We start from the raw sequence: 26,667 nt of genomic DNA, 5'->3' as shown, positions 1-26,667 counted from the left end.
TCTTCAAAAAAATAATTAGGTAATTCTAAATGGATTCGGTACTTTTACAAAAAAGTACCCACGGTATCGGTAATGAAAAGGTACTGCGGTATTGCCCACCTCTGCTTAAATGAAAAAGCTGTTAACAGTAATTAAACTTGTGAAAGGGTTCGTACAAATATGTACTGGTTAAGCCAGGGGTCGGAAACCTTTTTGACTTAGGAAGCCATGAAAGCTACATATTTTTAAATGTATTTCCGTGAAAGCCATATAATATTTTTTAACACTTAATGCAACCAACGTGTTCATTTTTAAGCAAAACCAACAATTTTAGAAAACGGTAAATGTCAGAATTTTCTCTTTAATAACATGCTTCTTACTGTTACTGCGTTATGGAAAATTAAAGAAAAAATTTTATTTGTAACAATCGTGTTAAGACATGCCAGCGTAAATTTATCTACGAGCCAGATGCGGTCATCAAATGAGCCACATCTGGCACGCGAGCCGTAGGTTCCCGACCTCTGGGTTAAACACTTATAGCCACAAATACTGTAAGTGCCAAAAACACAAATCAGCGCTTAATTATGACGAAAATGGCGATTCTTATTACGTCACAATAACAGACATCAACTCTAAAGTCTGAACCAGACTCGAATTGTTGGTTGTTGAAGACAATCGGTGGTCCAAAATAGAAGCTGCAATTCTCAACGTAGTCAACGTCAATCGATCGCGTCATCGCTTGTCAGATCTGAATGTTACATAGGTTCAGATTATATCATTAACGAAGACTCTTCAGTCGATCGTCTCGATTAAATTTGTCTAACATTTGACGTTTCTAGCTGTAAAAAGACCGTCACGACCAGAGCATCGAGACTGATAGCCTATGTTTAGCCAGAACAACACCAAGCTACGTCGTTTCAACGCTTGTGACATAAGCATCAACAGATCATTTATATATGCCTGCCCTCTTGTTACATAGTCTTGGCTGTCGACTCTAGCCTAGTCCGGTACCGATAACTGCGGTGAAAACAAGAATGCTGTACTAATTTACATATTGTTATCTGTGACATTCTTATTCTCAAAACAAACAACCGGCTACTAATCACCTAATTATCGAGACATATTCCTTCCAAAGTGCGTTAGTTAGCCTATCCTACCTAATACAAACTCAAGTTATCAGGCATTTTGTTTTCACAACGTGACGTCATCATAAACGCCGTGTTCACCATAATAGGAAGCTAAATTTGCCATAAAATTTTGGCAATAAGTGCTTACCCACTACGTATTATTAAAATCCTTTAACCAGTATGTTTACTGACAACTGTTCTTTGATTTACGACAAGCTTTATAGTGCTTTTCGTATTTTATCGATTATAAGTTGCATGAAAACAATCGGTTCAGCAAGCCACTATCTGAACAAACAATGCTTCTAGCCACGATCCGGCACACGTAAAGTTTAAAACGTGGTCGTTGTTTAAGGAATGAAGTGTAACTTTTTCATTACAGTCAATCAGTTTTTGTTAACAATGACACACGCATCCTTTCTTTTTTTGATGGCGCCGCCATAGTACAATGTATAGTCGCAACACGTTCCCCAACCCAATCCCAATGTTCACTTTAAGCTTGATACGGGGTCGATATTAGCTATTTAGCTTTCTCAGTAGTCAGTCAGCACCGTAGCTTATTCAACCAGGAAGGACGGACTACAGTGAGTTGTCAAGACGAGTGTTTTTAAGCCCACTCTGCTGTTTAGGTTATTTGGTTTGTTAAAATATTTTGAGCTTTAATATTCCTAGTTTTACTTGCCTCGCTTTGCCTATATAATGCGAATCAATGCCTAAAGGCGAAGTGTGTTTGCCATATGCTTGTAAACTTCAAGATTGTTTGCAAAGTAAGTTTTTCTCAATTTGATGTCTTGTTATTAGGCCTAATTATCTGCACATTCTGTGTATTGCATGATAGTTAGACATATTGTTGTAGCCTATATTTTTTGGTCAAGTTCCATAGATTGGGTCTATTTTACAGGTGTTGTTGTCATGCCAAATTTGTTACGGGCATTGTGAGGTTTGACATGATTCAGCATAATTTTTCCGTTTGAAAACCTTGGATATTGCCCTCGGATTCAGGATAAACTTAGAAGTTACAAACTTAACTTAAAAAAAAGAAATCAAAATGTGCAAACTTACTGGGAATACTAGGTTTTTGATCGAAAAACTTGCAACTAGTCATGCAACATTTTGACATCACAATGCCCGGAACAAATTTAACAAAAACACCATACCACATCGCAGTTATTGCCCAGATCTCCGGTGTGCACCAAACCAGTTGATATATGTGTACCATGCAGTGCCACTTCTGTTTATTGCAACCAGTGTCGTGTGTGCGGTATGCCCGTTTTTTGTACTCAGGGGATTCTATTAAAAAAACGAGTTTCTAGACACTCTTGCATTGCCGAATAAACAACAGTTTGATTTGATAAACATTTCTGTATCGCACCAGTTTAGTATTGTAGCCGCCTGTGAAGCTGGGATGAGCACGCCCCTTTAAGAGTCATATTTTTACTAAAGATACATCGGTGGCTTCACACGCATCAAATTCTCACACCGATTTATAGCTACACAAACACATTAGCTTTTGTTGCTAGAACACTCTACCCTTTTGGGTTTTGCCACCTTTTGTCATTCACTAATTGTTTGTGTGCATGGGTTAATTTTGTAATCAGAGTCTGCTGTAGCAGGTAGCATTGTATTTTTCACTTCACACAGTTAATCGTGAAAAATTAATGATATATTTAAAGCAAGCAATGAAATTCCAGCACCAAATTTTCATCCATTTTGCTTTAAATTTAGCAAGTATTAATATTCAAGCAGCTATGATGATGACGTAAAAATAACCTTATCTGCATCAAATTCATTGCTAGTTATTGCAAAATGTCAGAATTTTTGATTCTGTTCGGCAGTCGTTTTTTATTGTTTTCGTTTTAATACATGTTAGTTGTCCTATTGTTATCTTATAGAAAAGGTACCTAATTCCAGCCATCAGAGTGATCTGAACCACTAGTTAGGTACCATTGATCATTTTCATATCAGCTACTATTACATATGAACAACACTGGCCCGATACCACTGCTGTTATCATATTAAAGCATATTTCTTTTAACTAATTAACCTGAACACACAAAGCTGAATTTAAGTTAAAATTATCAAAATGATGTTGGTGTATGTAAATCTACTCTCTTCATATTCGTTAAACCCAAAATGTCAAAAGCATTGTGGAGCTATTTTTGGTACCAAATATTTGATTGCACCAGATGCAGTCACGCTATTTTATTTTCAGCTTAAACTTTTTTATATCTGTGAAACAGTTTGAGGTTGTTTACTCAATAGTCAGTAATCATCAGATGTTTTTATAGGAAACAATTATCAAGAACAGAAGTGTGTCTTTGTCCTTGATGAACTAAAAAATTGCTGTAAGAAATACGAACACTTGAATCAAGTTTGCTGCTCTGGTTTTAAAACGCCAAAATTTCAAAATGCTTCTGACAACAAGGATCGTGAGGGATTGTCCTAAAAGGGTTGCATCTGCTATCTATTGGCTAAACAAGAAATCACCTGCTTTGAGCTATTCAACAAATGTGGGTAACTCTGCAATTCGGACTGCAGATGAAAATGAAGGTAGACCTTTACGTTGGAAAAGAGTTTGGGCATTAAGTATGAAAAGGAAAAAGGAAATTGAAGGTCCTGATCCTCCAAAACCAAGATCTACCTTACGGTGTTGGAATTATAAAGCTGAGTTGTCAGCCTTTCAGTGAGTGATGTATCAATCGTAACTGTACAACAGTTGTGATTTGATAGCATATGATTTAATAGCACAGGGGTGGGCAACATACGGCCCGCGGGCCGGGTCCAGCCCGCGACGGGATTTTGAGCGGCCCGCAGTCAGTTTAGCAGTTCAGTTTGGACTTCAGCAGCTATTGAAGTACATTATTTGTTAATAAATTCATTAAATACTGTTTTTGGTCTCTATGCTTAAAACTTAAAGTTTACATTAAATACAATTTATTCCTTGCATAGGTGGATAAATACACGATTAATGTATCGATTCAGGAATCCGGCCCGCCAAGTAGTTTATTTTCTCATATCAGGCCCGCCGACCAAAAAAGTTGCCCGCCCCTGTAATAGCATCTCAGTACATATAACTTATTAGCTTCTTGTAAGACAGCATTTGTTAAAAATCTGTCAAAACTGAATACTGTTCCTTGATATGCTGAAATATTTTTTAAGATGTCGCCTTCATTTAAATTGCTCAGAGCAATTATTGAAAGATGCATTCACTGAACCTTTGCCAGACCAAGATGACAATGCAGAGAGTCTCTCTGATTACTCTGACTTGCAAGATTGTGGCAGGAAATTTGCAGATGAATTTGTGTCTCATTATATCAGCACCGCATTTCCGAAACTGCCGTCTGCAGGGAAGCAAGCAGTGAAAAGCTTTCTTTTAGATGAATCCCACATTGCGTATTTGGCACGAAACCTTGGTTATGAGGTAAATAGTAGGTGCTTCTTCGATTATCCGGTCGCTTGATAAACGCTTGAAATAACAATAACAGTAAAACAAACTGGGAAGCATCCAGCCGTTATAGCTATACAGTTTGTCTGATATAGACTGTTCACAGTAATGTCACTGTACTTCCAGTTCATTGTTCAAAACTAAATCCTATAACCGTATCTTAAACCTATGTGAAACGTAAAAGTGTTGTTTTAAGAACTCAATTATCTTGGTTTATTTGCTTATCAGCTCAAATATCAAAAAACATTGTCCCAAATAGACCGGATAATTGAAGAAGAACCGTAATAAGCTTTAGGAGAAGTACTTCATAATCTGTTGATCTTCTACACATGTAGGATTTGCTGCAATGTGTAAACTTTCCACCAAGTGATGAAGTTTTGTGCTGTTCATTTCTGGCAAGTGTGGAAGCGATTAATAGGTCAGGAGGACCAGTTGCTGCAGGAAGATTTTTACTGGATTTTGTTATTCCACAACTAGTGGGAAAAGACATTTTGCATGACATATGGAAACCTAATGACCCAATGTCTCTGCTCGTTGAAGAGTTAAAGAAGCAATCACAGCCCCTTCCTGAAGCACGGCTTGTTCGTCAATCTGGCATAAATACTGTCACTCCAGTGTTTTTTGTTGCACTTTTCTCGGGAAAGAGGTTTCTTTCAGAATCAGGTGGTGAATCTATCCCACTAGCTGAAACAGACGCTGCAAAGCAGGCTTTGAAGAAAAAGTACCAAATATCTATTAATTCTAAAGTTGCACCTATGGGACATTCTGTTGATGATGAATTTTTAGCAAAATTATTTGAACCTTTGCTAGGGTTGTATACAGAAAATGTTAATGTTAAACAAAACAAAAATATTTCTGTGCAGCCATGAAATATAAATGGGATTGACAACCATATGTTGCGTAATGATGCATATAATCTTGCCTCAAAAATAGGGTTTACAGTCAGAGCCATTTGTAAAGGCGTATAACAAAAGCAATACAAACACAAAGTTTAGGTAGGCCCTCTACGCTCCAATGCTGTTTTAGGGCCAGCACAAGCTCCCGCTTCTATTCTTTGACAGTACCACTGTAGGCTGATTTATTGCTTCAATTTGTAAAAGTTCTTTTTGTAGTCAATTATGCAAGAAGTACATATTGGCTACCTTCGTCGCTTTATTGCTGGCGGAGCTGGACTGGAAGGATTCGATGATGCAGGTGTTAAAGTATTTCGTGTTCTTTTCCTGTTGGTTTTTGATTTTTGGGACGCTGAAATGTTTCAAACTCAATATTTGAACCATAACATGAGTTTCAACCCTTGCAGAAAACTTTACTTAAAATCCATGACCATTAGCCATATCATCAAAAAATAAAACAATATTTATCTGTTGCAAATATAATATGTGCCTTACGTTCTTCATCAATTACTGATTCATCTGACAGCATTTTAATTTGTTCTTTTGCATCCTTCCTAAAACTAAAAATGTCGGCAGGAAGCTTAAAATCTTGTGCAGAATTCTGGAATGGAACAATTTCAGATTCATCCTGCAAACAATGCATGTAAAAATAGAAGAGAACGTTAGAAACCTAATTTGTTTCGACATGTGTAGATGATTGACTACCGGTACCAAAAACAATTGCATCATAGCTCACCAAAGCCTTAAGATTATACATAGTAGCCAAATGATCCCAAAGCTGTTTGCTGGAAACTGATTGGCCTAAAGACTGACAAAATTTCTTGTGAATGCACATCATGCGAAAATGTTTATTAACACCTGTAAGAAAAAGCACTTGGAATCGGCAATATTATACCCGAGTCTGCTAAACTTTCAAAGTGGTAACACATTATCAGCTCATTAACAAACAAATTGCGCGCCTACAGACAAAAATAACAGCAAGATATAACCATTCCAACTGCAACAGCTTATTTTTCTCGCAAACTTACCAACAGGTTTTTGCCCTCTCATGGCATAAAAAAGGCAAACTTCTGTTTCTGAAGTCCAATTGATTGGGGTTAACGCAGTAGTCATAATATGGTATTGGAAAAGCGATATAGTAATGTAATTCCCCGGAATGCTTTTGTTGTCTTTTTCACTGCGCCTCGTAAGCTTGCTTACTGCAAATTACTAGCCTGATGCAAAATACCGTAATAAGCAGCCTACCTTCGCCGGGTTCTTGTAAAGTGCTTGATAAAATCCCTGAAGAAGCGAATAGACAGAACCATTTGTTTATAGGTTGAAAATTGACGTAATTATGTTTTCATTGAAATCAAATGAACGCAGTCATAAGTCACAAAGTAAAGTAGGAAACAGGATATAGTTTGGCACTCTTAAGGTTAACTTTATATTTTTCGCTTCATCAAGTGTACTGTAAAATGTAACAATAAATCAAAATAAAACCATACTTAACATAAGAATAACAGCAATAATACAATAAATCACATAGTTATATTGTCCTAACTAAGCGCAATGCAGTATAGGCCTACGTCGTGCAAAACTTCACAATGGTTCCCCTATCTTAATGCAAGGTGCCAGGCCAAGCAGAAACAGACCCAGGTACCTTGGAAAAAAAATCAATTGTACAAAAACGAAATGAGATAAGGCCATTAAATTCCGGGAACTTTGTATCTAAAATGCAGCTCAACTTTAGCAAATTTAAATTTTTTTACACATTTTTGTTAAAAGTAGGTCTATGTTTTTCATTGTTCAGCGCATTTTAGTGTCTTTCATGTCCGTATATATAATTTATAACTATAACTGCCACTTTCTCAAAAAAATTGAAAGGTGAGCTATTTAGTTTAAGTTATATTAATATAACTTCGCTTTCCTCGACCATACAACTAATCTTTAAATCTATCATGTTAAAAAAAACAATGTAGGCCTACATTTTCTTTGAAAAACATCCACATCAATTATTCACTCTACTTGAAAACTAAGCTGTTATAGCTCACGTCACCAACAGCAGCACCTGTCAGTCACTCAGCAGCAAACAATAGCAGGGCGCAATATCAGAAAAATGGCAGGTTGCAGCACCCGCTCTTTTAAATCAGACTCCGCCTTCACAGGTGCGACTGATAAAAGAAAAAAAAAACGTGATAAAACGTAACTGTTAGTAATCAGTTAGCATTAAATTCTCTTTTGTTCTTAATTTACTTGAAAAAAAATTAAATTACAAAATTATACCACACCTTTCCACTTAATACAGTTTCAGTTTTGGTTTCATGAATTTTAATCCGCTATGAGGCAGCACACATTTTTTTCCGCCAAACCTGGTAAAATGTCAGCACCAACCACAAAGCAAAGAGAAAAAAGCTGCGGCTTTGAAGCTAAATTGCTTCTAGGCAATCTAGGCATACGTTAGTGGTTAGTCAGTCAGCCAGTCGATGGTATGCGAGCGACAAAGAGCATGTTTTGGGTTCTTAATTTTCTCAGTTTTTGGACTTCGGCTAAGGATGGTAAATGGTACCCAGTCGCATTTGTCAGCAGCTTGGCATAACAGGCTTCTGTTATTCCTTTACAAGTAACGTAGGCTATAGGCTATTAGACCGACGTAAGATTTCTGTCGTTAAGTTTATCCGGTCAAGGGCAAAGGCCAGTGCAACAAAATCATGACATATCTTGTAGTAGGCCTATTATGATCATACCAAGGACCCAAGGTTATAATGAAATATTAATTGCAATTTGGGCAGGTATAGCAGTATAGGCTAGCAGGGGTCCATTTTACAGTTGCATCACCTGACTTTCCATGGCGGAAAAGTGTGGCACCCGAACGCACGATATTCCTCAATGTGTACTCTAAGGATTTTTGTTTTTACACCGATTTTTTACAAAATAAACAAAGAATTGAGACTTCAATGAATGCCATCACGCCAAAATTTGCGTCATTGCACACACGATATCTTGTCAAAGGCTGTTGTACTTTCAGACTTTCCAGTAGTGCATGCAACCAGTAAAAAGTTGTTAAAACTAAATTTACAAAAAGTTGTTTCTTAAAGAAAGAAACATAGGCTTAGAGGAGGAATTAATGCGCAAGTATGTGGAAAATGGCCCTCTAAGTTCCTACAGTGTATGAATCAGCTTTGCAACTTCCCGATGGCAGAGGGGACATTTCTTTCCTGAGATATTGCAGCATGTAGGCCTAGGCATTGAAATTTTCTGGGGCTTGAAATTTAGCTTTCGATGCGGTTGGTGAGTTTAATGGATCAGAACTAAACAATTCTTTATGTAGAGGGTCGAAGTTTGGTATAAATTGATAAGAAAATTTGGGTTTAACATACAACCTTTAAAAACAAAACTTATGCATAATATTTAAATAAGCTAGGGATTTTTTGACAAAATTTGTACATGATTACTTTGGTACACTAGCTACTTGATCCTGTAGGTACAGATGCAATCAGGTACACAAAGTTTATTCAAGACAGCGTCTGTTTCATCTTGATGTCTGCCTTCATCAGAATCGGAAAATGAACTGGCTTAAACGGCTGTATAGGATAACGCGGTAGATTAAGTGTCTATTTTACCAACCATTGCTCTGCTGTTTACCGAAGTAAGAAAAGAGAAATAGGTTGATGAAAGTTAAGCTAGTCTACAAGCTTGAAATAGGCATTAACTAAATAATAAACAATATCTTTTTTTTACAGAATCTTGCTCAAGAGATCTCTTATGTATATAATACTTGGTGATATTGCTCATAACTGTCATGAGCTTTTTTAAACCGCTGGTAATGACAAAAAAGAAGTTTAAATTTCAAATAAGTTTATTCATTGATGAATTGAATGCTGTTCCATTCGTAACTGGAGTGCTGTACAGTAAAATAAGACTCCGTAATGGTGGGGCATACGTTGAAAGCACTGCAAGAGAAAACGTCAAAGATAACTGTGTCTGTTGGAGACAAAGATTCGAGTACACCTGCAAGATGTCAGCTGATCCCCTCACTGGCATTTTAGATCCTTGCATCGCTCGGATTTCAGTTCGTAAAGAAGTAAAAGGTGGCCGCAGTGCAACAAAGATTGGTTTTGTGGATTTAAATTTGGCTGAGTTTGCCGGCGGCGGACAGACATCAAGACATTGTCTTCTTGAAGGTTATGATGACAAAATCAGATTAGACAATTCCATTTTAAAAATTGTTATAGGCATGCAGTTGTTATCTGGCGATCCACTTTTTAAAGTTCCTACAGTGTATGAATCAGCTTTGCAGCTTCCCGATGGCAGAGGGGACATACAACCAGGACTTGACAGCGATAGTAGTGGATTCGGAAGTTTACCAAGAGCAACAGCGCACAAGAAAAACAGGACTGTAACAGACTCATTTGAGCCAAGTCATGTACGAAATCCCAGTTCTGTTAGTCAACAATCAAAACGATCTGATTATGGTTCACAACACTCAAGAACTCCGAGCAATATCAGTCAAATGAGCACTTCAATGGATTCAATCACGGAACAAGACTCTGCAATAGGAAGCATGAACATTTTAAAATCGCCACAAAAACTTCCATTGACTCCAGGAAGAATGCCTCCTCCTCCACGACCGCCACCACCTCATGCATCGACTGTAAATATCTCCCAAAATCGAATGGGAGAAACTAGGGTTAGCGCAGACGCTGTTGTTAATAAATTAATGGAAAGTCAAGACTTTACACCTAATACCAATGGCAATGATGGTGATAACCTTCGCTTGTATGTATCTAGTGATGGTTCTACTGCCCTTGGAGGCCAAACATTTCATAATCGAGTTGGTTCCGGTGTTTATCATCCTGTTGTGTTTGGATCTAGTACTTCCTAGTAGGGTTTACCAACAATAGCCAGTATTTCATTTTTACCAGTAATTACTTTCACTTTGTTTGCTCTCCCTTCCCTTTCAAGTTTTATTGGTGTTATTTTCCCACTTCAAAGTTTTCGACACGGTTGTATTTTTTTCTACATGCAGATGTTTTCATTTGATACAGATTCTGTCTCTCTTTTTCTAAACCTGTGAATGTCACATTTGTATGGTTTCTTGTTCCCCACTTCTGATATTTATGTCGCCTGGTGTAGTTCATCTTGCATGGTTGAACCTAAAATTCTTTTTTGTTTGAAGATTTTAAACAAAATATTTTTGTATTGCCATCACAACTTGCAGTATATTTAATGTTACTGTATGTTAGACTTAACAAAACGGTGCTCCTGTTGTGATTTTTCTGTTCCTATGTGTTCATCTTAATACGTTATACGGTTAAAAAACCTTTAACAGTGTTTCTGCAACATCATCAAGTTAATTTTTTCTCTTGGATAAAGAATGTTAACCTCAACTTCATATATATATTATATATACAGAAAATGTGTTATTCTGTTTATGGATGGCATAGGTTAGCACATACAGTGGTAAAAACCTAATTGGTTAAATTGGTAAAATTTATAACCAGAATAGAAACCAATAACCAATACTGATACTGGTAGAAACACTTTCAAATCTTACCATAAATTTGATACTTCATGCATATGTTTGTTAAATGTTTTTTTGTGCATATAACCCTATGATGGTCTTTGTCTGACTTAATGGCCTTGATTATTTTTGAAAGAAGCAAATTTCCGAGATGTTACTGATCTCCTTGTTGTTTACAATATTGTACATTTAAGAAGCCAACATTTTTCATTTGATTGTGACATTTGTATAACCTCTTCTTTCAACTGTATTGTTTTGAAGCAGCTTTCGTTTACTTTGAATAAAAAATAAGCTGAATTCCACAAAAAATGATAATTCAAGGCGTGAAGTAGTGTTAGACATGAAGTCAACATGAAACTAATACGATAGGCCTTTGTGATTATGTTACCTTGTTGACTGGCAGCTTAAAGCTTGACAATGGGTGTGAGGGGATTGACAACTTTCATTGATGAACGGCAGCGTATACATCTGCTACGAACTAAATTTTCCGAGCAATGCTTTGTTATTGATGGTAGCAGTTTAATTTACCACATTTACGATGAGGCCCAGCTTGACACGAGGTTAGAGAATTGGTTTGTTGGCTATTGTTACAGCCTATGGTATTTCAAACAACTTAATTGTGGTAAGTTGTGCTGTAAGTGCTACTAGAGGAAGTTATAAGGTAATGTATATTCGTGTCTGAAATAGATACTTACATACGTCCTGTATGACTTCATCATAATATTAGTACTGCTGTGGTCTTAATGATATGTGGTAAAACTCTTGTATGATTCATGCTGTTTATTTCCTTAGGCATGGTGGGGATTATGCACAATTTCAGAAGACTGTCAAGCATTTCTTTGCTCAACTTAAACGTTGTGAGACCAGGTCCATTGTAATTTTAGATGGGTAAAAATATGTTTATATTTGATATGTTCTAGAATACATATTGTTATACATTTCAAGTTAGTTTGACTGTAAAACTTTGCTTAAAAACGGTAAAACTATTTCCTTAAACAATTAACTGTCAAGGTATGAAAATTGAATTTCTGTCTGATTTCATATACGACTAAAGTGTATGTTAAAATGAAATACAGTAATTAGTTAAGATGTATGTTCAATTTTCCAAAGAGCGTCTGATGAAAGAAAGCGCTTGACTCATATAAACAGAATGCAAAACAACATTGAATATTTGCATGCAATTATGGTGGAGCATAAGAGAAAACTTCTTTTGCCTATACTGGCAAGTAAGTGGTTGTCTTGTTAATAACGACCCTTGCCCGTTATTTTGTGTTGTTGTTAAGTAGGTATTATCCTGTATGTGCATTTTACAGGTTTAGTGCTCAAATATTGCTAAAGATAGCTTATCTATCAGTTACTGGGAAATTGAAAAGTGTTTTTATTGTGTACAACATGTTTGTATCCTACATGTTCGGTTCAGTATTCGATATTAATGAATCTGTTTCGCTTAGTCAGAATGCATAATTCTTTGTCATAAAGCTGACATTCATGTGAAGGATATTTGTTGATTAATGTAGAATTTAGCATTATCACACCACCCATCGCTAAGTTTTTACTCTTAAATAAACTGAATTCAAATTTGAAATTGATGACAAAGCATTAAATGTAAATATTTGAAGATTATGACATAATACCGGTTAGGTCTAAAAGTGTCACCGGGCTTTAATGAAAGCCTTTCAGTCTGTATCACGTATCACGTTCCTAGAAAAAAATAACAAGGCTGTTGCACGCTATACTCATACAATTTCTTGTTGTGTGTATTGTAAGTTTTAGTTCCTAAAGTTTTCTTCTAGGAGAGATGTTTCAACAAACGTTGGAAGAACTGAAGGTACCATTCTGCTATTCCTTGCACGATGCCGATCAAGAAATAGCAGCGGCCGCCAACAAATTTAACGCTTTTGTGGTTTCCAACGACAGCGACTATTACATTTTTCCTTTACACCGCGGTTACATTCCTCTTAAAACCCTTTCGTGGGAACAGGTATTTGGAATTGTAACGCATGAGAGATTATTAATGACAACGTTTTCTTCAGAGTTAATGCACCATCGTTTCATATATGTAATATAAGATTCCTGTAATATTTAGTACTTGTGGCCTTGTAGGTCAAGTTTACCGCTAGTGGCAATTGCAAAACTTTAACCCGATTCTACTGTTTCTAAACGAAGCAACGTCTTCGGGCACTTGTCACATAGCAATCTAAAATTAATTTCTGTGCTCTGTAAGTTTTGATAAGTTTAGTTTTAACTGTTTTGGGTTGGTTTTAAACGGTTAGAATAAAGACACGAAAGAGTGATTATTTTAGGTGTTCACTGACGAAAATGGCACCCATATGTACGGTCATCTGTACAATGTGAAAAGTTTAACCTCGCAATACAAGCTTAAACTTCCCAATCTAGCATTTATGCCGATTTTGCTTGGTTGTGATTGGATAGATATAGATGTGTGCAGTGGACTTGTGAACCGAATAACACAGGTGAGCGAAACAAACGTATCGGCCAAATAAGAAGGCCTTCTTTTGACATCATTAATAATGAATGGTATAATGCCTTTTCCAGTATTACATGCTTAACGGTTAGGCAAGATGAATTTTTGCTTTGACTTCGTTCTGCCGAAGCTTTAACGACAGTGTGGTTGCAGACAAACGATTTTATTGTTGTAGAGAATTGTTATCGAAAAAGATTTGTCTCCAAGTGAATGCACTTACCCGCCGTGTTTTTATGACTTGATAATTACAGCTTTGCAAAAACACCACGTTTCAAGTGCGATTGTTACGTATAGGCTGTTTGCATGTTCTTGTGCCCTTGAGAGCGGGGGCACTATAATAACTTAGTAGGACATAGGTTTCTAACCGAGTAAAACCGCGCCATTGCCACAACTCACAACGTTATCCCTTCGTTTCAGAAAAAGAAAGAAAAAAAGAAAAGTGGCCGCAGGCGGGCAAAGAAAATCCAACAGAATAAAGTCGATTGCACGCTGAAATGGTTGGCTAAGAATGAAGCCGACTGCATAGCGAATGAAATCCTCACATCGGCCAAGGCAAGCAAATTGAACGACACAATAGAATGGTGTTTGGAACTCTACCGAAACATACCGGAAACCACCGCGGTATTAAACACGTTAGAAGGTTAGTTTCGGTATAATGTGATGAGTAACTATTTCAAGAATTGGCCTGTTCTTCAGTGCCTGGTCTCTTTGCAAGAACAACAACACGTCTTGCAAACCAAGCGTCATTAATGCGCATTGTTTCTCGCCTTTCTCTCTGGACCCTAATATTTAAGTGAAAAGTGCTTTAATTGTTTTTAATTAAATATCAACACGATTTCAAACGACGTGTAATTACAGATTGAGCGTAATTGGTCGTTAACAACAATTCCCCGAGGCCCTAGACATATTTTTCCCCAGGCGCTCGCACCACGCTGAACCCTTGCCAGTTTTTGTACGGGAAATACTAGGCACGTTTCACTAGGTTTTTGCGCGTTGTTATTGGGTCACTTTAAACTGGCGGCTTTGTCTGCGTCATGTCAAATCTTTGTGATAAATTGAGTACAGAGTACACGCAGAATACTTTTAAGGCATTTTCTGTAACGAGTGAAACTTTGCGTGTAAAGTAGAAACTTCGCCCTGACGACTCATGCAGAAATTGTTTCGAATAATTACCGAAACCAAAACTGAGATACAAAGGCTTTTAAATCGCGATAATATTTTCGGAATGTGTTCATTCATTTCCCTTAGCGTTGTCGAAAGCGTTTGGACCTTTGTACTTAAGCTAACCTTTGTAACCAAACAAAGACATAGTGGTGGGAATGTTTGATGTTGTGTTATAACAGTGAGTTATATACATCTGGTTCGCGCCATCAAATTTGTCGCCATGCTCTTTGTTCCTTTGTCATCGTCAGTTTGAAGAACCTGCTGTTGCCTTTTGTGAAAACGTGAAACTTTTTTCGAAAATGCGATAAACGCATTTTATTATGCTAGCACCCAAGCACCAAAAGCCGTTTATAATGTCATTTACCTTATTCAAAATGCATTATTAAAACTTTATTGGATTTTCACGGCCAGTTGAAACCTGTCCACACAGACTTTTCAATACCGGTTCCACTTAGTCTTGGTCTTAACGATAGCACGCATCAGCACTTGAATAAAATGTATTCAGTGTATATTGTAATACTTAGCGCATCGGTTTCACGGAGCCAATATTTAACACTGCTAAGTACTATCTCACGTAAATCCATTTCGCTTCTGCTGTGTGACACGTGCAGTCGTTTCATACGGGTAAGTGAAGTACTGCCCTATTTATTGTAGACCACAAAAGCTTAAATCTTCAGCAAATATTTTCAGACCTTTAATCGACTATCGAATCTTAACAAAAGGAAAGGCGGGGTGCAAATAAAATTTAACATTTATGACTATTATCAAAATATCCATTTGTTTGCTCGCGGCCATTGGTTATTGTGATTGGCTAGTTGTTCTAATACGTGTAATATTTTGTTATCACTCATCCAACGTCTCTTAATGTTTGCTGTGGCGTTTCGAAACCGCTCAAATGACCTATTCACCTCCAAGCCGGGTGTTTTTCGTCACAGATCTACCCATTTTATTCATTAAATCTTATTTTGCCTTTCAGAACAATTGAAGTGCTTGGGGGGCGCCGAAGGATTGGCCGAGGTCACCATAGATACAGAGGTGGGTCTTGTTATTGTAACAAAGGTTTGCGTGCGGTACGTACCGGCATCGGAAAGGTTTTCCAAATATTGGACAAAGCGCGAGATGATCACGTTTCAAACACGGTCAGTTATCGCGCGTAGTCGTGTATTGTTGAGTTGGTCATTTAAAGCTACCCTTTAAAATAACAGGAAACTAAACCCTTGCCCTAATTCTCTATTTAACTGTTTTTTTTACTACGCTGCAGATGCCGTCTGAGGGACGAACTGCTGACGTCCAATCCACGTCAGAGGAATTGCACGTATCGAAGCTAACGAGGTAGTAGATTCCGGATGTAGATATTGGTGCACACTGGGGAGTTGGAATGTAGTCACTTATGCCTAACCGTGTAGTTCTCGGCGATTAGATAGGTGGCCGCTGTATGTTGGTGTTGTTATGTTGCTTTGATAAGGACTGGGCCCATTCTCCCACTGATAAATACGCCGAGTTGATTTGAAACATGTTTTTCTGCTGGCTAATTATTGCCCAATAACCGACATACAAATAATTCCGCCTTCAAGCGTTGCCCCCCCTGGCGAATTTCACCTGAACTAAAGTGCACGTCCACTGTGCCGTTGACACCGGAGGCTTTTAGACAACTGCTGTGAAATTTTATTTTCTACCACGGCGGTCACGTGCCTAAAAAGTACGAGTGGAATTTTTTTTTTATTACGGTTCACATGATTCTTGAAATTTGTTCAATGTCGATGACAAGGCATTTCTTGGCTAATACTCGCCGTCTTTCCAACGTCTTTGGTTTGAAACATGGTATTCTTGTTTTGTTTAACCTGTGGCATAAATTTCTTTTGTTTGTGCCGCCTGAATAGTCTTGGAAGGTGCATATGGCTTTCAAAACAACAGCGTCGCCGTATACATAACTGTATATTATAGCGGGTGAAGGTACCACTTAATCGTTTGTTTAGAGAAGGTGGGCAAAGAGAGACTTAATTTAAGTTTTTCTGTGTCTTCAGCGAAATGAGATTGCTGTTGGTATACGTTATGGTCGTAGGATGCACCCGTCAAATGAGATAGCCTAACGATGAAACTTCAAAGACCAATATTTGATCAATCGCTCACGCGCCAACTTTAATACTTTGCGCTTAACTCTTGTCATTTGAAGATCATACATCAGTGTGAAAGTACTCTTTATGGGCGGTATGATATATGTAGCGAATGTTTGCGCCGTCCTGGGTAAATTAATAGACTGGGCGCGCGGAGATGGCGCACTGCGTTTTGTAAACATTGGTATGCGATTAAGACTTATTCGTCGCGCATACATGACCTTGAAAATTGCCCTCGCATTTTCGATTTGTCATTTATATAATGACACTGAACAATTTACAAGCTTTCAAATGGTTTTACTGTTATCACCGCGTGGTACCGGTTAGAGAAGGCAGACTGTAAGTGTGCACTGCGCCATAAACACTTGAATTCGAGTTGACAGGTTCACTTAAATCAACATGTTTTGACGTATTAATATCGATTGCTTTGACGTAATATGTAAAAGGACAATGTATACGCGATTAAATGGAGTTATGATAACAAGTTTGCTATTTTTCCTTTTACCAAACTGTTGTGTCCTGGCGTGAAACTGTATTATTGTAAGAATGTACTTGCAACTCACCGGTACTAGTTCTTTTGCTAATATCATTGAGCTCAATGTTTCATAAATCGCACGACGTTGTGGCTGTTATTGGCTGTACGCCGAAAATGCCTTTCGTGTTATCGCGCATATTTCAGCGTATAAGCGTATACCTAAGAAAATCTGCAGCCGCTTAAAAGGGCGAACATCGATATATTTACACCGAAATAATTCCAACACACGGCAGACAGTAGATTAGAAGCTTGTCGATAATTCTATAGTTTTGGGTTACTTTGGTCAATACTATTGAATAAAAATTAAAAAATTTAGGTTTAGATTAAGAGATTAATTTGTTTGGAGTATGTTTATTCACCACGTTTAACAAAAGAGGTATATTTTGACATACAAGCTGTTGATCAAGACCAACAGCATCTTGCTTATCACTAGACGGATGACCGTTAGTGCTTTGCATAATGTAGCTCTGTATGTTCATTGTGAAGGTTTGTCGATTATTCCACGAGTTGTACACAAACGAAACGCGTAGTCCGCGTAACGCGTGACTGGCGCGAAGTAAGACCAGTTTTGGTAACAGAAGTGCTTTGCAAAGTAACTTTGCAACAAACAGTTAGGTGAAATAAAGCCAAGAAACTGCCATTTTTTGAAACCATTGTCGGGAATTCCACCCAACTTAAGCAACAAACCGAAAATAGCTGATCATTGCTAACGTAGAAAAAATCCGTCACTTTAACATTTAATGACGTGGTCACATGCTAGTGTAAAATTGCAGTATACGTAATCGTGTTCGTCATTTTGCGTGACTAACATAATACTAGAAAACAGCAAGCATATCTGTCAAGGTAGAGCGGAAAGAAACGATGCTTCGCCGTATAATTTGGCATCTTTATCCGCTTTGTTTGGGGGTGGTTATCCGCATCACAAGTTAGCTGTCACTGTGAAATACAATTTCCTGTTCATGATATGTATAGGAAGCCTCGTTGGACGCCATGATCACGCCACAGAATGCCGTGTATTTCTGGTATTTTTCAGTGGTTATTTTGTGCGTCATTTGTCGTTTAAATGCCGCAGCTCAACATTTTTTGGCCGGGCTGCAAAAAGTAAATTTGTATATTTAAATATCCCTAGAATTTTTTAGTCATGAGAACGGTTTCGTTGCCAAAGCAAAAAATTCCTATGAATTTTTGGAAACTTTCTTGCTATGTTACACAACATTGTGTGAGCCACAATCAGTTTTCCAATGACAACAAAAACGTGTCCCATTTGCGCATAGTCGTGTACAGAGCGCGTTAGATACGAAGGCAACATGAAATTTGTCAAACTGTCTTGATTTTCTGTTCGTGGAATGTTGTCTGCATAATATTAGTATGTGAGGAATTCACCCAGTGAGCTTAGATTTATATTTAGAACAAGTTTTAACTCTGTTCAACGTGTTATATACGTCGTTCCAGCTTATACGAGCCACATGACCTGCGTTACGTATTGATATTCAGGGATTTTCCGACACCGCAAAATATTAAACTTAAGATTTTCTCTTTTGTCAAATCGCAAAATCCGTATCGGATTTCGGATTGTTATATTGTTATACGGCGAAAGTGACATTAATATCCTGACTAAAAGGTAATGAAAACACCCACGCTTTAGTTAAAAATAGCAAAACTCGTGTCTAAGTTTCCCAATATAGGGTGTGCTTGATCAAAGTTCTTTGATCTACATTTTGGTACAGGCAAGGAACGAAGTCACGTGATTTTTCGCAATGCTTTGTCATGCCAGTATTTCACTGAGACGCTTCTGAAGCAGAACGTAGCGCTGTTCTGTGGGCCGTTTTGGTGCAGCCGGGCGGGTAGTAGCTTTACATCGAAGTCATAACCGCGCCGGGAAGTAATTGGAATTATCTTCTGCACGATTTGTTGTTTTTATGGTGATGTGCTTATGCGTGAGTTGCCTTGAAACCTAACCCACAAGGCTTTTATCTTTTGCAAAATGCCTCGCTTCCAGCAGTGAGATTACTGTGAATTAACCACTTGCGTTAATAATATACATTCATTTTTTACTACAAACCCTTTGATAAGAAACTGTTGAGGCCTTCTTTCGAAAACCTGAGAATTTTTTGTATTGGGCAACTCAATGTTTGGAAACTTTCTTGTTTGTTACCTGCGGAAGAGGTTGTTTCTTGTGCAGATTTTGCAAAAAATTTGTATAAAATTATATGACAGTATTCAAAACGGGCCTATACTCAGTGACCTTTGGTTTAAAATAAGTTTATGTCTTGATAAATGTAAGTTCTACTGTAAAATTTGCCGCCCAAACCTAAGAAACTACAGACCAAGTCAATCCATCCTAGAAGCATCAATCCAAAATTTCTTATAAAAAATGAAGGTACTGTACTGCGAATTGCGTTCGGGATAATTCCGCTTTTTTTAGCTGTATTGAAAGTTGGGAAAGTTTCGGGAGAAATAACGACAAGTCGAAATAACGCAGAGCATGATGTCTGAGCTCATCCAGTGAAAATCCCGACATACTTTTATCTTATTTATAACGCGTACACTCGCAACCTTACGATTTTAATCGTGGTGAAAACGGTGCGCTATTAATTGACTTCCTTGCTTATTCGTGTATTCACAGGTTAGGAAAATTTCCTTCTCTTGTTCGAAGCATTGCTAATGGCAACATCGATGTACTCCTTCCCGTCGTAGTGGGGGATTTTTTCCAGGAATCGCCACACCAATGCAGCAGTGACGTCAGAACGGCCACATTCACACTAGTCAGAAAAGGGGCTATAACAGAATACGACAGAACGGGGGGAAAGTATTGTAAAGTTGGAAAATGCCGTTCAAATCATACGACTTGTTCCTGTCAATCTACCGACGATTTGCTGGAATGGAAAAAGCCAGGAGCTTTAAGAGCGAAAAGCTCGCCCAAAAGGCGTCAGTATTTGCTGGAATGTCTTGTCGGTTGTGTCAAGGACACCGAAGATCGTCACAACGAATTTGCCGATTGTTCCAAACGCTTTCCTCAAAACGAACTCCTTGCAGCCGTAACATTATACTGGGTTCTGAAAACACAGCCACCGCCTAGCCTGGTGTCTTCCTTACTGCTTGCATTCGTTGCAAAGCAAGCCAAATCCGATGACGTGTTTGGGGAATTTCCCGTGTATGATGATCAATTAGAATTAGATGATCGATTAATTCACCGGATGAGTGAGTTTCAAAGTTGTTTAAAGTATTGCCTTATGTTGAACAAGGTGCTCGGAAAACCACTGCGTGAGATGAGCCTTTGTTTTGATTCTTCTCTTGTGGCCGCCTACTATGGTCGTATCTGTCATGCTGTTACTGTGAAGGCAGGTAAGTCATTGCAGGACGTTTGGTTACTAATACCAGTGTTGTTATTACGGCTATTGTTCTCCGTACCCGTTGTGGACGTATGGTTGTTGTGATCCAATAGCAAGCAACACGTAAGCGTCCGTAAATGAACGCACTGACTGCGTGATTAAATATTTTGTACACGATACTTCAGCTCACAATGCGCAAAAACATTTACATTTACTATTTTGCGAGCTAGATTTTCACCTAACGACTGTGCATCTTCTACTACAGGCATGCACAACTCAAAACAGCACACGGGCCGTTTTAGCGAAAAAATACTTTTCGCGGGCCGCGTGCTAACTTTGCTGTAACTAACGTGTAGCCTACTTTATATAATGTGACCGATTAACCGTTGAATAAGAGATATCGTTGAGAAGATGGTTACTGTCAAGAGACGGTTGCCTCTCGCACTACAGTATCTAGTTGTTTTTAACGCTTAGCGGCGGTAAAGCATCGGATTCATTGATTATGTAACTGTAACCGTGGAGAAAATGCCTGAATGAGCGAAATCACGGAATATCTCGCGGGCCGCATGAAAAGGTTTCGCGGGCCGCATGCGGCCCGCGGGCCGTATGTTGTGCATGCCTGTTCTACTACATACCAGGCTGTGTCTAACATCTGCCCACTAAAGTAGGCCAAAAGGTCGTGCTGGTTATTCATTGACTAAATGTAATATGTTTTGTTTCCGGGAGACCAACAAAATGCCGGCTGGTTAACGTTAAATAATAACGCTGTCAAAGAGGGCAATTGTGAAGGGTGATTGGTATGTTTACCCTCCTTATTAACCCGTCCTTCTGTCAATATTAACCTTCAGTGAAAGGTTGTGTGAATATCTTCGAACTCGATTCTCACGAAGGGATTTTGCTTTTATTCCAGTATTTGTGCTGAAGATAACAAACACAACCTTCAATTGATTCTTTACATCGAAATCTTTTTAATGCTGGTTTTGTTTAGTTGCTGAGGTGTTGAAACGTCCATCGGTGCATGAAGAAGTTCTATATATCTTTTCTGCCGTCTACCGGTGTATGGAAAGTCCCCAGCGATGAACCTGTCGTGTTTGCCAACCAGACTATGCAAAAATGGCCTCATTTTACATTTGCTTAATCTTTAATGATTGCTTGCAATTTTAGGTTGAATACATAAAACACGTCAAATACAATCATGCAATAAAATATTTCGTTTCAGCAGACAATCAATCAATCATTTTGTTTTTTGTCAAAAGCGTGGTGGGGACGAAAAATCAAGCCAGTTGTTACAGGAAAAAGCAGAAAAGGCTTAAAACGTGTTCAAGAGAAATAACGTTGATATTTGCTGGTAACAACTAGCACGGCCACTAAACCTATAATTAGTTAAATCCATAAATTCGACACCTTGACATGATTCTTTTCCTCTACGTAACACTATAACAGCAAAATAAAATCTCCCAGCACTCTATATTAAGATCATCATTTAGCAACAAAATAGGTAGAAAGTTTTTGAGGCGAAGACAGCAGAAATCACAGCTTTAGATCCCGATTAAATGGTACGTGCAGCAAAACATGCATTACAAAACAAGTAGCACTCGTAGTCACGGAAATCTTTTTCTGTCTGCATTCATAGTAACAATATCGCGACAAATGCAGCACATCAATTAACGATCTTTGAAGTTACTGGCTTACAACGATTTAGTGAACTTAATCATTCTTTGCTGAGGTCGCTGCCTTCGCTTTTTCTCTCTTCTGCATGCATTTCAAAACAATTCCATCAAAACTTTTCAGGTAAGCCAGACCAACAATTCGCAACGGGCTCATTAGTAAAACTTGGAACAGGGCAGAAAGAGTTGAGTTACAGGGGGCCATACCTGCAGTCATGTGACCTGAAATAGTTTAAATGTAATAATTCTGTTATAAAAATCACTCATTTCACAACTTTAACTTCACACTCACCCAACATAAATCCATCAAGTCCATAGATGCTCATATATTCTCCTTTCACCATATCTCGAACAACACCTTTTGCTACTACATCAGCAGCAAACAAGCCAGATGTCTCAGCAATTAAATTGGTTTCTTCGGGTTTGTCTTAAATTTTATTGAACAATATTATGTAACAATACACAAACAAATCATTGATGCAATGTACAAGACTTTTACCTTCCGCTCGGAAGCCAGGCGTGTCTGTGTCTGGTGGAAACGAAATTGTAACTGCAATATTATGAGGTTTCACCTGGAAAAAACATCGCTAGTCATTAGAATCAAAAAAGGATAGTCGCTGTTGTGTGAGCCTACGTTTCTCGGCCACCTGGACTAGATGTGGAGGCAAAGGTTGTACAGCCAAATGCTCAAAATACACAGACTGCTTTGCAGGAAGCATGGCAAACGAGGCAGTCAGATTTTCCCGCTACTTATGATATTAATAACCGTACAATCTTGGCATGTTTGACAATGGGGGTGCGATTAGACCAAAAATGTCTTGATTTTAGCTTTCGGGCTGCCACATGGCTATTTACTGAGGCAAAAAGCTTGAAATGGAGCAGGTGGGATGTCTTTATCACGATACAAGCGAGAGAAATGTAGCTCCTATGTGGCGAAGCCCAGCATGTGAGATGCCCACAAGGATGCGAGGTGTAGACGAGCTCCCTTTATGGGAACTTTTACGTCAACGATTTGCTTTCTTGCTGTTCAGATGGAAAGTTACCGATACCAGTTTAGTTTTGTTGAGCTTACTCAGCTTAGATCTCCCTTTCTGGAAGTAAGCTGATAAAGTTAGTCATGTTCTGGCAATAAATATCTTCCACTGTTCTTATTTCCTAATGGCCAGTTTGTCAGCAAAGACATACTTCGACAATACTGTTTGGTTGGTCATGGGTAGCAGATGTTAGAGGAGGGTATGAAAGCCAATCCTTGAGGGACATCGTTTTTAAGTTGTCGTAGCTTACTTCACTGGCTGTGACCGTTGAAGAGGGTCTGAATCAGCTTGCAGTTAGGACCACAGTGCCATACTGTGTTCTAGGTAGCTGTAAGGTCTAAATATTCAGGATCAAGCCTTTTCCTTAAGCTTTAAAACTACCCTCGATGTCTTGCGTAATAAGAGTAACCTGCTCTTTGCTCACAAATAAGTAGAGCATCAACTATGGGTCCCACACAGGTGTAGATCAAGTGTTCGAAGAGTTTAAAATGAACATTTTAAAGAGATATTGAACAACAGAATGTAAGGATGGCGACAGTCACTTTTACATCATTTGTTCATAAATGAATTTGAAACGCACAAGAAAGGTGTCACAGCTAACAGAATAATACCATAGAAAAAAGCAACTCACTTCCATTTGAAGAGTTTCAGCAAGCCCTCGAAGGGCAAATTTTGTTGCAGAGTAAGCAGAATAACCAAAGACAGACGTCTGTCCAGCTTGAGAGCTAATGAAAACAATTCGTCCTACAAAAAGTTTCGGAAATACAATAACTTTTTTCATCAAACAAGCAAAGATAATAAGCTTTGTAGCACAAACAACACAAGCAAAAAGCGTTATTGTGTTAAAAATTCATTTATTAACATTTCAACAACAGATTGTTTTAAGCTACCTTTCTTGCGTTGCTTCATTCCGGGCAGGACCACTTGTGTGCAGTTGACTGAGCCCAAGTAGTTTACTTTCATTAACTCTTCAAATTTTTCCACTGGTGTATCCTGTGCAGCAAGAAAATAAAAAATTGTGTTAAAAAAATCTTGCATCTTGTCATCCCATTATACTGACAATGTAACATACTCACCTCAAAGGCTTTTGCATAAGATATACCAGCAGAGTTTATAAGAACATCAACTGGGCCTAACTTTTCTTCGATGCCTCGAATTCCAGCCTCAATCTGTAAAATCATATCTCAATCTGTAACAATAGCAACAATAGTGCATCTGGCAGTTTGCAAAGATGTTATCTTTTCGAGATGAATTGCCATTTAATTTATTATACATATTTAGCATAGACACATACAATTTTTCAAACAGACGTATCAATAATAAGCTAATCAATTAAAATAAGTTTACACTCATTACCTCATCATACGGAGCAGATACATCTAATGGAAGAATCATTACACACTGCCTTTCACCGCCCCCCTGCAAATGAGGTTCTACTTCTAACTTGGCTTCTTCCAGTTTACTTTTGCTTCTTGCAGCTAATGTTATAAATCCACCTTGCCGAGCGCATTCCTTTGCGATTTCCAAACCGATTCCCGAGGAACCGCCAGTGATGAGGACATGGGCACCTCTTAATCGAAGTCGTGCTGGACGTGATGCAACAATGGCAAAAACAACAATTATCACAACTGGTGCTAGCATCACCAGAAACATTTCGCCTTTTTACTTATGCAGGTAAACCTATTTAACTTTTTAGTTGCAAACTTTATCAACTGTCAATATACACAGCATAATTTATAACAAACAAGGAAATATGATACCAGTAAATCAGTAACGGCCCTACATTATCTAGCAAAATGGGGCCAAAAGAATGGGAGCATGCAGGAGATGGGCTAACATCCAGTGGTGAGATTCAAATATTTTAACATCCGTTTCTCTCACTAGCAGCATGCCATATTGACCCGAAGCCGATATGCACATAGGCCATTAGGCCTAGGCTATATACATACGCTTGTTAACAACCGGTTCGCGGAGTTTATTAAAACTGCTAGAACCGGTACGAACGGGCTGAATCCCACCACTGCTTACATCGTACTTAACAAAACGAGCGGATTACCCATAAAAATGTCTACATCATTTTTTGTTAGCATCCTTTTAAATTACAGTCAAAGTTTGGATTTTTTCATTTGTGCTGCCCGCGGCTCAAGAAATCTGATTTGTTTTTGTGTCTATTAGATAGCCCCTCTTTCTCGCATATATGGTAAGGTCAAGGTTCAATAAAAGATCTAACCTGAGAATTGATGCTTTGCTTTAACGTCAGCAACCAATAAAAAGAAGGGTTTTCTACCTCGAAGTACCTCACCAATTACATGCACTTTATTCCATACATTTTTACCATATTACCACATGCTGCAATCCACTTGCAAAAATAAAACTGACTCAGTTTTTCGTTAGGATCAGCAGTAAAGATCGATAGATCTGCTCCTGTATCAATCAAGAAAAAAGTTTTTTTTTTATCACAGTATTTAAATAAAATTAACTTTTGTATTTTGTCAGTTTAGAAAGCACCTGCGCAGTTGACACTAGTAGCCTACTACTACTTGATTTTTGTTATAATATACACAGTTTGGTACACTTTCTTGATTGATCTCTAACATTTGCATGAAAGCAACAAACTCTATCATTACACTGGTCTGCATGAAAATTTTATTTTGTATGATGCCAACGTTTTCTAGCTAATTTTGGTGCGCTGATTTCAAAAATGCCATCCTTTTTTGGCTGTCACATCAGGTTTTAAAGTTACGGTCAAAAAACCGCATAATTTTTCGCTTTTACGTTTAACTACCCACTTTTTTGTCAAAAGGATATAATTTATCAAGATAAATTTTGTTATCACAACGAGCTACGTATGTGCATCAAAGCTACGTATGTGGTACCATAAAAAACTCAAGAGCCTTCCCTTTGGCGTTCCTACGGTATGTAGGGAGCAAAAAAAACATCGCAATGACTGTTATTTTTGTATGGTGTATTAAGGGGTTTAACAGAAGAAACAAATCCAATATCAAGTACCCTAATTTAAAGTCAGCATTGAGGCCTGTACCACATTGTGATGAAATTCCTGTGCCGAATCCTCTAACAGAGATGCAAAGCTCCTCAGAATCTGAAAGAAGTGCAGGTGATGGAGAGCACTATCAGGAAGGAATAAACGATGACTCTCCAAAGATGTTTTCACAAACTCAGCTGAATGATCTCACAAGAGAGTTATATCTTTCAAAAGAATATGCACAACTTCTAGCATGAAGATTAAAGGAAAAGAATCTTCTAGAAAAGGGAACAAGTTTTGCGTGGTTCCGCCACAGAAAGAAAAAATTTACAGAATTTTTTAGTAAAGAAAATATTCTGGTTTTTTGAAGAATGTTCAGGGTTTAGTTAATGAAACATTTAGGATATCA

At 38.0% G+C, this 26,667-nt stretch overlaps 5 protein-coding genes across 5 annotated transcripts; 3 read left to right on the top strand and 2 right to left on the bottom strand.

Moving 5' to 3' along the window:
• Positions 1 to 1,606: 1,606 nt before the first annotated feature.
• LOC143462718 (large ribosomal subunit protein mL44-like) lies at positions 1,607 to 5,442 on the top strand. Its single transcript, XM_076960974.1, has 4 exons — positions 1,607 to 1,870; positions 3,392 to 3,786; positions 4,263 to 4,524; positions 4,884 to 5,442. Exons 2-4 carry the CDS (start codon positions 3,512 to 3,514, stop codon positions 5,415 to 5,417), a joined length of 1,071 nt encoding a protein of 356 aa, XP_076817089.1. The 5' UTR covers positions 1,607 to 1,870; positions 3,392 to 3,511; the 3' UTR covers positions 5,418 to 5,442.
• A 2-nt stretch (positions 5,443 to 5,444) lies between these two features.
• Positions 5,445 to 6,725, bottom strand: LOC143462728 (MRG/MORF4L-binding protein-like). Its single transcript, XM_076960986.1, has 4 exons — positions 6,470 to 6,725; positions 6,178 to 6,299; positions 5,937 to 6,069; positions 5,445 to 5,793 (listed from the first exon to the last, which is right to left on the bottom strand). Exons 1-4 carry the CDS (start codon positions 6,552 to 6,554, stop codon positions 5,687 to 5,689), a joined length of 447 nt encoding a protein of 148 aa, XP_076817101.1. The 5' UTR covers positions 6,555 to 6,725; the 3' UTR covers positions 5,445 to 5,686.
• A 1,210-nt stretch (positions 6,726 to 7,935) lies between these two features.
• Positions 7,936 to 11,259, top strand: LOC143444351 (early estrogen-induced gene 1 protein-like). Its single transcript, XM_076943556.1, has one exon. It carries the CDS (start codon positions 9,223 to 9,225, stop codon positions 10,303 to 10,305), a length of 1,083 nt encoding a protein of 360 aa, XP_076799671.1. The 5' UTR covers positions 7,936 to 9,222; the 3' UTR covers positions 10,306 to 11,259.
• A 102-nt stretch (positions 11,260 to 11,361) lies between these two features.
• LOC143444350 (single-strand DNA endonuclease ASTE1-like) lies at positions 11,362 to 21,800 on the top strand. The gene is made up of 10 exons (XM_076943555.1): positions 11,362 to 11,504; positions 11,737 to 11,832; positions 12,055 to 12,170; positions 12,738 to 12,925; positions 13,248 to 13,418; positions 13,847 to 14,069; positions 15,570 to 15,628; positions 15,855 to 15,925; positions 19,869 to 20,587; positions 21,563 to 21,800. Exons 1-10 carry the CDS (start codon positions 11,362 to 11,364, stop codon positions 21,652 to 21,654), a joined length of 1,878 nt encoding a protein of 625 aa, XP_076799670.1. The 3' UTR covers positions 21,655 to 21,800.
• LOC143444352 (3-dehydrosphinganine reductase-like) lies at positions 21,697 to 25,007 on the bottom strand. The gene is made up of 7 exons (XM_076943557.1): positions 24,632 to 25,007; positions 24,352 to 24,444; positions 24,166 to 24,268; positions 23,907 to 24,019; positions 22,741 to 22,813; positions 22,534 to 22,668; positions 21,697 to 22,463 (listed from the first exon to the last, which is right to left on the bottom strand). Exons 1-7 carry the CDS (start codon positions 24,926 to 24,928, stop codon positions 22,282 to 22,284), a joined length of 996 nt encoding a protein of 331 aa, XP_076799672.1. The 5' UTR covers positions 24,929 to 25,007; the 3' UTR covers positions 21,697 to 22,281.
• Positions 25,008 to 26,667: the final 1,660 nt, after the last annotated feature.

The sequence above is a fragment of the Clavelina lepadiformis genome, chromosome 1 (genome assembly GCF_947623445.1).
Source record: "Clavelina lepadiformis chromosome 1, kaClaLepa1.1, whole genome shotgun sequence".
NCBI lineage: Eukaryota > Metazoa > Chordata > Ascidiacea > Aplousobranchia > Clavelinidae > Clavelina > Clavelina lepadiformis.
The sequence above is the reverse complement of the archived record's forward strand: the minus strand, read 5'-3'. Positions and strand labels throughout refer to the sequence as shown.

Coding starts and splice junctions, on each gene's coding strand:
- LOC143462718 (XM_076960974.1), top strand. CDS start 3,512: ATGCTTCTGACAACAAGGATCGTGAGGGATTGTCCTAAAAGGGTTGCA. Junction 3,787..4,262: donor GCTGAGTTGTCAGCCTTTCA/GTGAGTGATGTA, acceptor ATATTTTTTAAG/ATGTCGCCTTCATTTAAATT. Junction 4,525..4,883: donor CACGAAACCTTGGTTATGAG/GTAAATAGTAGG, acceptor CTACACATGTAG/GATTTGCTGCAATGTGTAAA.
- LOC143462728 (XM_076960986.1), bottom strand. CDS start 6,554: ATGACTACTGCGTTAACCCCAATCAATTGGACTTCAGAAACAGAAGTT. Junction 6,300..6,469: donor GAGAGGGCAAAAACCTGTTG/GTAAGTTTGCGA, acceptor TTTTTCTTACAG/GTGTTAATAAACATTTTCGC. Junction 5,794..5,936: donor ATCAGTAATTGATGAAGAAC/GTAAGGCACATA, acceptor GAAACATTTCAG/CGTCCCAAAAATCAAAAACC.
- LOC143444351 (XM_076943556.1), top strand. CDS start 9,223: ATGAGCTTTTTTAAACCGCTGGTAATGACAAAAAAGAAGTTTAAATTT.
- LOC143444350 (XM_076943555.1), top strand. CDS start 11,362: ATGGGTGTGAGGGGATTGACAACTTTCATTGATGAACGGCAGCGTATA. Junction 12,171..12,737: donor TCTTTTGCCTATACTGGCAA/GTAAGTGGTTGT, acceptor GTTTTCTTCTAG/GAGAGATGTTTCAACAAACG. Junction 13,419..13,846: donor TTGTGAACCGAATAACACAG/GTGAGCGAAACA, acceptor CCTTCGTTTCAG/AAAAAGAAAGAAAAAAAGAA.
- LOC143444352 (XM_076943557.1), bottom strand. CDS start 24,928: ATGTTTCTGGTGATGCTAGCACCAGTTGTGATAATTGTTGTTTTTGCC. Junction 24,445..24,631: donor TATCTGCTCCGTATGATGAG/GTAATGAGTGTA, acceptor ATGATTTTACAG/ATTGAGGCTGGAATTCGAGG. Junction 22,669..22,740: donor GCCTGGCTTCCGAGCGGAAG/GTAAAAGTCTTG, acceptor ATAAAATTTAAG/ACAAACCCGAAGAAACCAAT.